Source organism: Meles meles, chromosome 11 (genome assembly GCF_922984935.1).
Source record: "Meles meles chromosome 11, mMelMel3.1 paternal haplotype, whole genome shotgun sequence".
NCBI lineage: Eukaryota > Metazoa > Chordata > Mammalia > Carnivora > Mustelidae > Meles > Meles meles.
The window spans coordinates 10,289,959-10,303,408 of record NC_060076.1 but is presented as its reverse complement, the minus strand read 5'-3'; the positions used below and the strand labels follow the sequence as shown (position 1 = coordinate 10,303,408).

The window sequence follows — 13,450 nt, the reverse complement described above, 5'->3', positions numbered from 1 at the left end:
AAGTGACTGAGCCCCCCAGGTGCCCCCAATACTTTTTTTTTATCGTGAAAATACCTGCAAGACAGAAATTTTGTTGACAGTCTTATCTAACCAATTCTACAGATTAAATGCACAGTAGTCCCCCCTTATCTGTGGTTTTGTTTTCCACTGTTTCTTTTAAAGATTTTATTTATTTATTTGCCAGACAGAGATCACAAGTAGGCAGAGCGGCAGGTGGGGAGGGGGGCGAAGAGAACCCGATGCGGGGCTTGATTCCAGGACCCTGGGATCATGACCTGAGCTGAATGCAGAGGCTTTTTTTTTTTTTTTAAAGATTTTATTTATTTATTTGACAGAGAGAGATCACAAGTAGGCAGAGAAGCAGGCAGAGAGAGAGGAGGAAGCAGGTTCCCTGCTGAGCAGAGAGCCTGATGCGGGGCTCGATCCCAGGACCCTGAGATCATGACCTGAGCCGAAGGCAGCGGCTTAACCCACTGAGCCACCCAGGCACCCCTGAAGGCAGAGGCTTTAACCCACTGAGCCACCCAGGCACCCCTCATTCCCATTTTAATACAATGATTTCGTTTCTGGATTAATACCATTCATTGTGTGGATTTAAGAAACAGCCCAGCACCTTGACGTCGCTGACATGTCACGTCCACGGAACAACAACGAACAATCCCGGTCTTTTGTGCTTCCTTTGCTGGGAGACTGTGAACTGGGGTTCACTTTGACTGCCTTTGTGAACAGGGCAAACAGGGCCTTTCAGCACGGTGGCGCCGTGGGAAGAACTCGATTGGTCTTGTCAGTCTCCCGCTGAGGCTCTGAGCCCTAAGGAGAAACGTGAGGGCCTAGTGGTAGAGACTCGGGTTTAAATCCCAGTTCTGCCGTTCCCTAGCTGTGTGACCTCGGACCAGTCACTTCTCCCTCTGGACCTCCCATCCTCTCCAAAAAATGGGGACAAAATGAGACAACGCCTGCACCACGCTCAGTGGCTGCCTGGTATTTGTCATGCGTGCTCAATAAATGTTTTGCAAAACACAAACAAACAACAAGCCCCAGGACCGGCATGTCTGGCCTCAGGGGCCCTTTTGGTGTGGAGTCTGGATTGCACCATCATCCTGAGCTCTGTTTGCCCTTCTGGGAGAGCGTGACTCACCCTAGCCTGGGGAACCCTCAAGGAAAGGCTCAGGGCTGATTTATCTCTGGGTCCACAGCGGCCAGCAGAGCCAGCATCAACGCGCATTTGTTCAATGCCTACTTGTCTCTGCACCAAAGGCCCCACATGCTGCCTGCTGGGGTCGAGTTCTGCCGCCAGTCCCTCCTGTCCTGTTGCATTCTCTGTAGGCGGTCATTGGACACGTTCCACTGCCCGGGCTGGGCACTGCTCACCTCTGATCACCCTCGACACCTCTATGGGCATCCCCTTCCTCTGCGCTGCCCCTCCTCGGCCCTCACCCTTGCTGGGTGAGGCAGGCAGGGAATGTGTTGGGGACCTAATACAGAGGTCCCCAAGCACTGCGTCCCCTACTATTCCACCCTTGTGGTCCGCCTCCACCATCCTGGAAGGTAGGTAGTATTTTCCCCTCACCTTGCATGAGCAGCATTGGAGAGATGAACAAACTCGGGGTCAGGGAGAACCCAAGTCTTCCCAAAGTCACAGAGCAAGGGTGTGATGGAACTCGGATTTGAATCCAGGCAGTGGGCTTGGAGAGTCCGCATCCTCTCTCCTCTGCCAAAGCCCCTGGGTGGCCCATTTGTCTTTTCCTTCAAGCTCCAGCCCAGGTGGTCCCAGGCCATGAGACCCACCCAGAGGGGAAGGAGAAGGGGGTGATCCAGGCTTCCCCCTCCCACCCTCCCCAAGTAAACAAAGCACAGGGTCTCTCTTCTAAGTGGGGACTTTCCCAAAGTGCCAGGCCTATTTCCTGGAGGTGGAACAAGGAACAAACAAACTAGAGACTTAGAAACTGAAATGAGAGGAGAAAGAGAGTCAGGCAGGGCTTGGAGCACAGTGTGGAAAGACAAAAAAAGAACCCACAGAGAAATGAGGCAGAAGATGAGAGAAAAGAGACCCACTGACAGCATAACAGACCCAGAAATGGTCAGAGAAAGAGAGAGAGGGAAAGAGGGAGGAAGGGAGAGAGGTGAGGGGGAGAGAGAGAGAGCAGGACTGAGGAAGGAGAGAGGCAGAAAGAATGAGAGCAATTTAGAAAGAGGGAAAGTAGAAATGGGGGAGAGGGAGACTGAGGCAGAGAATGAGAAAAGAGAGAGGGGCAGGGCCCGGAGCTGGAGGCAGAGAGGATGTGGATGTGGAGACCCCTCGCAGGGCAGTGGAGGGGGGCGGGGCTGCTGGCAGCCGCAGACGCTGTTTCCGCTGCACCCCTTATCAGCCTGCTGCCAGATGTTCAGATCCGATGCCAATGTCAGAGAAGTCCATAGTGCCAGGTCAAGGCCGTGGCCAGCGGGAGCCTCAGCTGCAGTGTGGGGAGGGGAGCTGGGGGCCGGCAATAGACCTGCTTGCTCTTCTCCCTGTGCCTCCTGGTTCTCTGGACTGGACCACCTGGTGGGGGGTGGGAGACACCAGGTGCCTCGGGGGGCCACTTCTCCAGGCTGAGAGCAGAGACTCGCAGCGGCAGAGTGGGGCTCCCGGCAGCACGTGGACACACACATGTGTGCAAGTCCCCACGTGTGTGGGAGCACATGGACACAGGCGCACAGACCCACACGGGTGCACGGGGTGCACAAAGTTACAAGGGGACCACGCACAGGCCGGAGCACAACTGCCCCCACCGTGGCACTCCTCGGCTGGAGGCCCTGCTCTGCCTGGTCTCCCTCACCTGAGCCAGGAACGCAGCTGGAGCTGGAGAAGGAAGGCTCTGTGGCCGGCAGGGTTCCCAGGGCCCACCCTGCTCTTCCACAAACGGGACACTCACGGAATCTGCACGCCCTGAAGGGCCGGCCAGCCAGACCTGGCACCTTCTAGAATCTAAGGCCTGGTGCAGATCCTCGGGAGGAGACGCAGGAGCTGGGTGTCTGGCAGGGCTGGGGCTTCAGCCTTGGGCCCGGGCCCCTCCGCCATGCTCCTGGAGCGTGCAGCCGCAGCTGGGGCCCCCTTCCTGGGATAGTTTATCTCACAGTGCACACGCTTGGCCCTCAAGGGGTGACCCAGCCTTGCTCCCCACATTCCTCTTCAGCCACGCAGCCGGTGGGCCCCCCACAGCCCTGAGACAGGGCCTGTACTTGGGGGGTGGTCGGGAGCAACAACTCAGAGCCGTCTCGCTGACCTCTTGGCCCCAGTCCTTTGCAGCTGTCTCTTTGTTTTTCTCTGCTTTCGTCTCTGAGTATCTCTCTAATGCTGTCTCTGCCATGATTAATCTGTGTCTATCACTATTTTTGCCTCTGTCTTTCTCTGGGCATGTTCCAGTTTGCTTCTCTCTGTTTCAGTCTCTTAGTCCATCTCTCTCTGGGGTCCTTGAGTGGGGCTCAGTCTGAGGATCCCCCCGCTCTGCTCTCTGCCGCAAGGGCCAACTGCAACGAGACGCCGGCTGTGGGCAAGAGGGCAAAGGGCTGGGCAAGTGGAGGCCCTAGACCTGTAATGGGTGAACTGGGGTGGCCCAAGCCGAAGTCCAGACCCCCTGCCACCCACCTGCTGCAAGCCAGCCCAGATAAGGGACATCGATCAGGGTGTGCAGCTGCTGAGCTCCCCCATGTAGAGAAGACTGGGAGGGCGGGGGGCGTAGGAGGAGGAAGCTGGGGCTGGAGGTCTCCTGGCCTAAGGGCCTCCTTCCTGTTTGTTGGGAAGTGAGTGCCTCAGAAAGCTGCTCAGGGGAGAGGAGGGAGGCCATGGTGACTTCCGGGAAGCTGGCCAAGGGCCCGAGGCCACCCTCCCTGTGCCCACATGGGGCCTGTTGGCCCTGGCTTAAAATAGTGCAGTTCCTCTGCTGCTGCAGGGCGCAGCCCAGGCCTCAAAGGGCTGCTGGCTGCTGCTTGTGCGACAGCCAGGGCCCAGGGTGGAGGGGATTCACCCAACTGTCCGAGCCTCCCGGGTTTGCAGCGGCCGTGCCTCGACACTGTGGGTGGGGAGTTGCAGGGGTTCCTGAGTCAGAGACCCCGGGTTCAAGCGTCAGCTCCAACAGTGACCAGCTGTGGGACCTCGGGCTGGCCCACTGTGTCTCCATGAGCCTCGGTTTCCACTGTGTAAAATAGGGTAAGTGCTGGGCTTTTGATCTAAATGAGACCACAGTATGTAGACGCCTCAGAACCTTGCGAGGCTCAGAGCGGACACGAAATTGGAAGTTCCTTTTGCCTCTCTTGCCGGCTGTGTCCCAAACTCCTCACTCCGAGGAAGGGCCCCCCTGGAGCTCTCCTCCATTCCTACACTTCTCCTCAGACTAGGTATTGAACAGGGACGGTCTGTGGAGAGGCAGATTGCAAGGGAGGGCAAGGATGGGGCTGTGGTCTCCATGGTGAGACTTGTTGCCAAGGGAACAAGACTCCAAGAGCCCTGGGTCTGACAGTTGGGCACTTTTGCCACAGGATCTCAGGCAGACTGATTACCACCGTGGACCTAAACCCTGGTGGGCAGGCAAAGCCAGAGAGGTAGCTTCTGGCTCTGCTAGGTTTCCGTTATTGGGGGGTGAGGGCCCGCGGCTCCTCTCATACAGCTTTCTCTTACGGATTGACTTAATTAAGCCCTACTTTGAACCAGCCACAGTGAGTCCTCCTTAACTCCTAAGACAAAGGCACGTCATCTCCGTTTATCTGACCAGGAAAGTGAGAGGGATCTATCTGGGTCAAGGCCACGCACAGCTCGTAAGGGAGAAGAGCTAGAATTAGACCTCAGATGGTGAGACCCTCTGATGGGCCTCTGTCACACAAGCTGCCTGAGAATGGTCCCTGAGAGAGCGTCCATGTGGCCACATCCAACCTGATCCCAACACCCTCCCCCTAAGCCGTCATATCTGGGGGTTTCTGGCTTCCGACTCTGACCTGTGCCAGAGCTCCGTTTCCTCTTCAGTTCCATAGAGATGATCTTATTTACCTCAGAGTGTCGTGTAAGGATGAAGATCTCAGCACAGATCCGAACAGGAGGCACTCAGTAGTGCTTGTTTATGTTCATTCCTGAGGTTATGTACGAGTTATGCAACCTTGGGCAAATTACTTACCCTTTGTGGGCCTCGGTTTTCTTATCTGTAAAATGGGATCTTTTACAGCATCAACTCCATAGGGCGGCTTGGAGGAATTCAGTACCGTAATGCATATAGAACGCTCGGTGCCATGCTTTGCTGCCCTCCACAAATACTCTCTATTCTTCCAGATTATTGCCAGGCACTCAAGGAAGTCAAAAGCTCAGCATTAGTTCAGTAGCAATTTATAAATCTAGAGCAGTGTTCTAAATTTTATGCCACAGAACAGTGTCCCAACGGAATTTTAACAGGAAGAAAAAATGTTCCATGCTGGAACACTTTTTTGGTAGGCCCTGGGCAAGACAGAATTAGTTTTCTTCAGGCAAGACTTCTCAAAGCCTTTAATATGCCAACGAAGGTTGAGAAGCAGTAAGAGGACGATAGAGTGAGTGCAGTATTTCCCAGATTTTTGCCAGTGGAACACCTACTTCTTTTTCCATGAAGCCATCTTGTTGGGTTGTCTATGTTGAGAAGCCACAGATTCGGTGTCTACAGCATTCTACATACTTTGGGGACAACATTGCTTTTCAGATCAATTTGGTTGGGTCTGTTCACTTACCTCTTACAGAAATTAACCCTTTATTAGTTTAATAGTTCGTTTTGCTAATAGCAAGAAGTTCAACCAAAGGCCATTACGGAGTTTTGTTACAAACTCCAGACATTCGTATTCAGCACTAGAGAACGGGTCAGGAAGAGCAGGGAGGAAGCCCGGTGTAACATTGGTATCAGAAAGACCTGGATTCAAAAGTGAATTCTGGGCGCACCTGAGTGGCTCAGTGGGTTAAGCCTCTGCCTTCGGCTCAGGTCATGATCCCAGGGTCCTGGCATCAAGCCCCGCATCGGGCTCTCTGCTTAGCAGAAAGCCCGCTTCCTTCTCTCTCTCTGCCTACTTGTGATCTCTGTCGAATAAATAAATGAAATCTTTAAAAAAAAATGAATTCTGCCACTTACTCAGCTGTCATGTCAGCTTAATGTCTTTGGGCCTCAATTTGCTGCTGTGTAAAATGGGGCTGAGACATGAGCCTCATGAAACTGTTACGAGGGTGACAGGAGACAATGCGTGCAAAGCCCCATAGTGCCTGGCACTCACTAGGGGCTCAGCAAATGTATTTCTTCTCCTCCTCACACCTCTGTGTCCTATCTGTCCCCTCTTGCGAGGCAAGGGAGTCTATTAATTAGTTCTGCAGTGTTTCCTTTGCTCTAAAGCCATCTCTTTCTAACCTCAAGGGCTCTCTGGTCCCTTGTGCCAGAGAAGGCTGAGGTGTGGGATGGCTGCTGGGCTTCCCCTCATTTCACACATGGGGATTTAATAGACTTTGATCAGACTCTCCTCAGCCTTTATGACTGCAAACTGGGAAGTCTTCACCTTTCCTGTCTTCATACAACCCTCAACCCAAACTCTGCTGCTTCTCTGACCGTATGCAGAGGGATTACAGGATGTTGGGCTTTGAAGTTGGGCAGATCTGGGTTCAAGTCCTAACTCTGACACTTCCTGTGTGACTTTAGACACATCCCTTGATCTCTCAGAGCCTCCATTTTCTCAGCTCCAGAAAACCTCATCTATTTCCTGGGCATTTCCTAGGTATTAACTTGCTGGACCATGGTGACAGAATAGGCAGGCTACCACCAGAACACTGCTGTCATGGAGATGTAGCTCTCTTTCCTGGGACTTAGCAGACAGCTTTCCTTCCTAAACTCCTGAACAAGGCGAGGCGCCTGGGTGGCCCAGTAGGTTAAGCCTCTGCCTTTGGCTCAGGTCATGATCTCAGGGTCCTGGGATCGAGCCCCACATCGGGATCTCTGCTCAGCAGAGAGCCTGCATTCCCCCCATCCTGCGTACTTGTGATCTCTGTCAAATAAATAAATACTTAAAAACAAGCAAACTCCTGAACGCGGCATTCAAGGTCCCCAATAGCTTCTCCAGTCTTGCTATCCCTTCCATCTGCCACCGTTCCTGCCATGGCAGTCCCTTGTTATGCCTGAATATCCCATGTTTCTGATTCATGGCCAGGTGATCTCTTACCTCTACCTGATCTAGCCGCCTCTGCCTACTGCCTTTCTTCAAAACCCACCTTCAGTGCTCATCTGTAAAGCAGTTCCTGAGTAGAACAAGCCACTCCCTCCTCTAGATCCTTACCTCATAGATATCCTTAATTATAACTACTGCAAAGGTCCGTGTTTGCCTCCCCCACCAGACTAAGTGCCTCTATTTGTGCCACTTTCTAACTGGGAGTCTTTTCACCTCACTTCAACAAAATAGAGGTAATAATCCTTGAAGTTCGAGGAGGTTCAGGTTTGTGAAAAGTCCCCAAACAGTGCCTGGCACACAGGGTAGACAGCTTGTTTCGGGACTGGTTCATCGATTCAAGCAGCTCTGACGAAGAGCCCTCTGCCAGACCCTCAGCAATAGAAACTGAGTTTCTATTAGAAGCAGACACCAGCCAGGTCCTTAGGACACCCCACGGTCCCTCCCTAGAACCCCAGACAAGCTTCACAGACAGATGCCATGTGCAGAAGAATTCACATTTATTGGTTCAAATACAGTACCTAACATTTGCTAAACATGCATTTCACACTAATTGGTCACATTTCCACAGGTAGTCAATTCACAGAAAAGGGCCCATCCCTTGCCAGCTGGCAGGGTGGGAGGTAGCAGAGGGCCTGGGTAGCCTGCAGAGCCCACCAACTATCATTTGGTCATGCAGGGTTGATGGAGCCAGGTTGGCGGGCAGCCCTTGGCCGGCCCCTTGGGGACAAGGGCTCAGAGACATCCCATTTACACGATTCCTACACTGGCCTGTGGGCAGAAGCGGGCCTAGGGTAGGCAGCCCAAGGATATGTTCACTGGTGCTTGTGCCACCACGGCCCCTGGACATGGGGTGGTGACAGGTGGCGCTCCCTGTGCCCTGGATCACAGGAAAGAAATGATAGCCTCTTCAAAGGGGTGGCTAGTCCGTGGCTGGGCGGGTGACTGGGACTCTCCAGACATGGCCCAGACATCACAATGCAGCCACAAGCCCCTATCGCAAGCCTGGGATGGCAACACAGACAAAAACAGCAACACCCCAGGGCAGGCAGAGTTTCTTTCCCGACAGAAACATGTAAACAGAGCAGGAGCTACGGTATTCTTTTTCCCACAGGACTCCTCAGAGAGGAATCGATCAGGAATGTCACTCAAGAGGTAGTTTTATTTTTTTTTCTTTTTCATGGAAATTTGAGTCAACAACATTATTATCTATCATAAGACATTTCAGAGAAAGAAAAAAAAATGGTCACCAAAGGGCAAAAATGATCCTTTGGCTGGCAGGGCTGGCTCCAGGATTTGGAAGACTAGCCTCCACCAGTAACACAGCTTTCTTCCTGGGCTTGGAGCAAGCCCTGGCCTAACCCACAGCTTCCCTTTGAGCCTGCAACTGAGTTCTGAGCAGGCTGTGCTCCACGGAGGGCTGCAGGCCCAGAAGAGGGAGGCCGAACGGGCATGGACTGGGCAGGGGGACTGGGCATTTCATGGGCTGGGGGAGGCAGGGCCGTAGTGGCTCCTGTTGCAGGACAGCCAGAATTCCTCAAGTTTCAAGGTGGCCCAGGTCTAGCCAAGAAGGAAGCCCCAGTGTGTTCCTCAACTCCGCATGTTCTCTGGGGCTCCTGCCTCTGAGGAAATGGTCCAGGTCCGGTTCTCAAGCCCAAAAAAGAAGCTGCTGCTTGTGGCAGCCAAGAGAGGGGTTTCTGGGGACCCTGTAATTAAATACACATCCCTGAGCTATGGCCCTAGAAACCCTTGCCTCGAGGCTAATCAGTTTCCAGCACCTGGTGGAATGATTGCCGTTTCTCATCCTGAGACACAGATAAAACATCATTTCACAGACACTGGACATAGATGCTTCGAGCTGAGGAAAAAGGGAGGAATGATCAACTACAAAGGCAAAGGGGAGTGCAGGGAATTCTCATGGATCAAACTGGGGAAAGTGAGAACAGTGGTATTTTTGTTTGTTTTTTTGTTTTGTTTTGTTTTGTTTAAAAAAAATCAATAAAGAAAAACTTAAAGTTTAATAAAAGAGCTGATCTGAAAGACTGGATTTCTTAAAATAATTGCAAAATTTTAAAAAGCAACAAGGAAAAAGACATAGACCAGGGGTCCAGAGCTAAAGACTTGGAACCACTGCCCAACTTCCTGCCCTGCTGGGAGGCCAGGGTCCCCTTACTCTGGTCAACCTTAGGCGTGGCTTCGATGCTGCCCATGCTGGGTTTGTCCATCTGTCTCCACCTGCCCCACTCTCCAGGAAATCAAGAACAAACAAAGGTAGGAAATGGGAAGCAGAAGCAGAGCAAGGCAGCTCAGAGCCCAGGTTTTTAAGGACCTGGTGACATGTTGGCCACGGCAGGTACTCACATCCCTGAAAAGGGGTGGCAGGTGAGAGGCAGGTCAGTGTGGAGCGGGTGACTGTCAGCAACGCTGTGAAGACCCTTAGATTCCCTCTATCCACCCTCTGGTTCTGGGGAACAAGACCAGGGGGTTCCTGCATGCTGCCTTCTATCCCGGGAGGTTCGCCCACCTCGGTTACGGGTTAAGCATGGGGCTGGGTGTCCTCTGAGCCAGGTGGAGTGCTTTGAGACAGGTTCTGGGGAGTTTCTCCAGACTAAGGGCAAGACCACCAAACCTTGTGAAAGACTCCAAAATTCTACAAAGGAGCCAGAGAGCGTAAGTTGTAGGTGAAGTTCCAAGATACCAAACTTTTGTCTTGGGTCACGAAAACATTTAAAGGGAAAGGAAAGGAAAAGCCTGTGTGTTTCAACGCAGTGCAAGGAGGTAGGACTCTCCTCTACCACACAGCTTTCAGGGTTACATTTTTGTGGTTGAAAAACTCTCACTCAAAGTGAGTGCTGTTGGTAGCAGGGGATTGAGAGAGGACAGAAGAGAGGGGAATTAGAGACAACATGCACAACTTTTTTCTTCTTCCACTAGCAAAAAGGCTACCTGTTAACCAAATGTTATGGGAAGAAAGGCAAAAAACAAACACACCAAACCTCCCCCTCCAACCTTTCTCTGTGTCCTTCAAACCAAATTCACAAATACATCTAGTGGCTGACCTAATGTCTCCACGCTGCTAGCTACACTCCTACCTTCTCCTCATAATACCTGAGTTTGCAATGCAACACATTCACTTTACCCTGTTTAAAAAAAGCCCACGTCATAAAAGGACTGGGTGCAGAAGACATTAAAGGCTGTCCACAGGTCAGGCTCCGGCTTGGAACACACGGCCACTTGGCTCAGAGATTCTGCAGGGCTCTTGGCAATGAATGGGCTCTTTGTTCTGTGGAATCTGCTGCAAACATTTGTAAAAATGGATTTGTACAATGGCAACTTGCAGAACCTTTCCCCCACTCCACAAATTAACAACTTGCTCTATTTAATGCTGCATTATTGGAGACATGTTCTTGTCTTGTCAGAGAGCAATTTCCTTTGATACCCAACACAACCAGTAAAACGCTTAATTTAAGAGAAAAGCAATTTCAAAAAATAATAATTTGACAGATGGAGGTCTAAGCAAAGAAAGATATGGCACACAGGAGCAGTGTTGGAGAAGGGACTCTGATATGTGTCTCCTCCCCTATCTTGAGGAAAGCAGCTCGGAGTCTGACCTGTAGCCAAAGAATGTGATCTAGTTGGTTAAATAAAAAAATCAGGGAAACGAAAATATCGTGAACTTAGAAATAAACAGATACACAAACATAAATCTTCCCATCAACATGTGAAGAACATTCTGGTTGGAGGTTTTCCTGAGGAACATGTCTCTTTTTTCTTTCTCAGAGCAGCTGGAGAAATGGCAGTAAGGAGTAATACTCTGAGTTTTAGATCCATCAAGGGACAAAGTCATCACTCTGCTGGTACCCGTAACATTTCACTGGAAAAAAAAATTCTCATCTGACACAGACTACCTGGTGTGCACACGATGTGGTGGCCACTAGGTAAATTTGCTGGCTGGGTTGGGAAGAGAGCAAACGGCCTTTGACTGAAACAGGCAAAACAAAATGCTGTAGGCCCCTCAAGCCCACCCAGGGAGGTACCCAGCTACAGTGGTCTGTGTACTGCACTGGCTGTGGGAGGTACCTGGGTACGGGCAGGGACAATTACAATAGTAAGGTACGGAAAAGCACCTGAAAGAGTTCTAAGACAGACATGGTGTGGCCATTGGCCAAAGCCAAGAGGGTAAAGAACATTTCCCAGGACTAGGCAGGGTAGGTAGTGAAAGAAGAGGAGGTCTAGGCCGTATCTGCAGAGGGGGGCAGCCAGGCCCTTAGGAACATGAGGTAGTTTCAAGCCCCCCCCCCCCCCCTTCCAGGTGCTTTGGACTCCAGCCCTCTAGGCTTGCTTGGTCAGCCAGGCCACCAATAACCTAACGGGCAGGTGGGCCAATTCTGGTACTTGGACTTTCTGTTCTAAGGAAACCTGGTCTCATTTTGGAGAGATTAGGAGAACTTGGGAGAATGAAGGGGCAAAGCTTCTGTTTAGCTAATGGGTGAATGGTCCTTCCCACTGTATGAAAGACGGCAGGTTCTGGATTCAGTCCTGAGGATGAGACAGGATGGAGTGAGGGGAACAGGGAAAGGAAGATTGTTTATTCTTTTAGCAGTCTGGCCTTTGTCCCACTACCCTTTGAAAAAAAACAAGGTGAAAGGAGAATAAATCAGTAGTGGGCACCAGGATTCAGAGCATGACATTTTGTTCAGTTGTTCTTTCCAAGGGCCAAGAGGAAGTCAAATGTGTAAGACAGAGTGGCAAGGAGTCTGAGGAAGGGAGACCTTGGTAGACTCAGGTAAAGACACTAGGTAGCTGTGAGCTCCAAGGGTGCTAGCAGACAAGTCCCAAGAATTAACTTACTGCCAGGACCACGTGTGGATTAAAAAGTTGACAGTAGCAGAAACCAGTAGTGGCGGTTCGGACGGTGGGGTGGGGGGAGCCCACAGCACGGTGTGAGAACAGAAACCCTTCTCCCGGAAGAGTTGTCTGGAGGGAGGACATCTTAGATTCGGTCACTGCACCCTACTCCCTCAACTACCATGCTTTCCAAAGAAAAGAGAATGCTAAATCCTCATATCCCGTTTCCAATTATTTCACCCACTTTGCTTAATAAATCTCCCAACACCACTTTGCCCCTTTATGGTGTGCTCTTTTACTTTTACCCGGTAATTCGGTGACTAAGAAAGGCAGTCTGCTCTCTGACAGACTAATGTCGGAGTCTGCTGAGAACATGTGGAAAAAGTAGGGATGGTTACACCCCTCCCTTTCCACTGAGGTAGTCGTCTTTGTCAACATTATGGAAATATTCATCTCAGCCCCATCCCACCCTCTCCCTCAAAATACAAAAGAACTATCTCTAAACAATGACAACACTGTAACATTAAACGTCTTCACATTCTGTAAACCGCAAGGAAATGCATCGGCTGCATTCACACAAAAGCATGTGCATCATGTTGAAGGCCATACATTCAACTCTGTCGTGAAATAAATATATAGAAAAATGAGGTTAAAAAAACAGACAAACAAACAAAAACTCTTCTTGCTATGGAGGCAACTGGAAACACTGCTCCGCAGCCTCCATCTTGGTCTCTCTGGCTCTTTCTTCCGGAGCCTGTTCTGCCCACCCAAGGCGCCATGGCTGGCCCGAGGAGGGGCGCCGGGAACAGGTCATTCCTTGCCCACGCTCGTCTTGCAGGAATGCAGCACCACCTTAAAGAGGAGGGGCAGCTGCTCCAGGGGTACATTCACCATCTTTCCTGGTAACACGGTGGGAAAAGAAGAGTTAGTAATGGCCGCAGTGGAAGAGTGTGTCTGCCTCCTCTTGGGCTGGGGCAGGGACGATGTTGCTTTTTCGAGGGACTAGAGCGAGAAAGTGCCAGGAGTATCACAAAGACAGGAGTATCAGACAAACTGTGCTAACCACCTGATACCCAGACCCGTGTCGGTACCCTAGAGAGTCTAGTAACGGTGCAAGCTATAAGCGTCGCTACCATCTACTTACTCCATGCTAGCTGTTTCGATGCATTATCTAATTCTCGTAAAATTTCCAAGTAATAGATATGACTTGTTATCTCCATTTTATAGATGAGGAATGTTAAACTGAAAGGTATTCCCTAGGTATTTTCTTCTAAAATATCCTGAGAAACATACCCTATTTTTTTTTCCTGGTGGAGTCTCTAATTAACTCTTCTAATTAACTCTTCTAAACTGTTCTTTAGAAGAGTATAAAGGGTTAATAAAAGTACTGGAAAAGAAAGAAGGGTTGGTC

At 50.9% G+C, this 13,450-nt stretch overlaps 1 protein-coding gene across 6 annotated transcripts in view; it reads right to left on the bottom strand.

Annotated features, from left to right (window-relative positions):
- Nucleotides 1–9,160: 9,160 nt before the first annotated feature.
- The window catches only part of NR6A1 (nuclear receptor subfamily 6 group A member 1), a 230,471-nt gene continuing 226,181 nt past the window's right edge, over nt 9,161–13,450 (bottom strand). For all 6 annotated transcript variants that reach the window (XM_046021989.1, XM_046021987.1, XM_046021988.1 and 3 more), the window contains one exon: nt 9,161–12,938. In XM_046021989.1, coding sequence (XP_045877945.1) covers nt 12,850–12,938 — 89 coding nt within the window. In that variant the 3' untranslated portion in view covers nt 9,161–12,849. The remainder of the gene's footprint in view (nt 12,939–13,450) is intronic.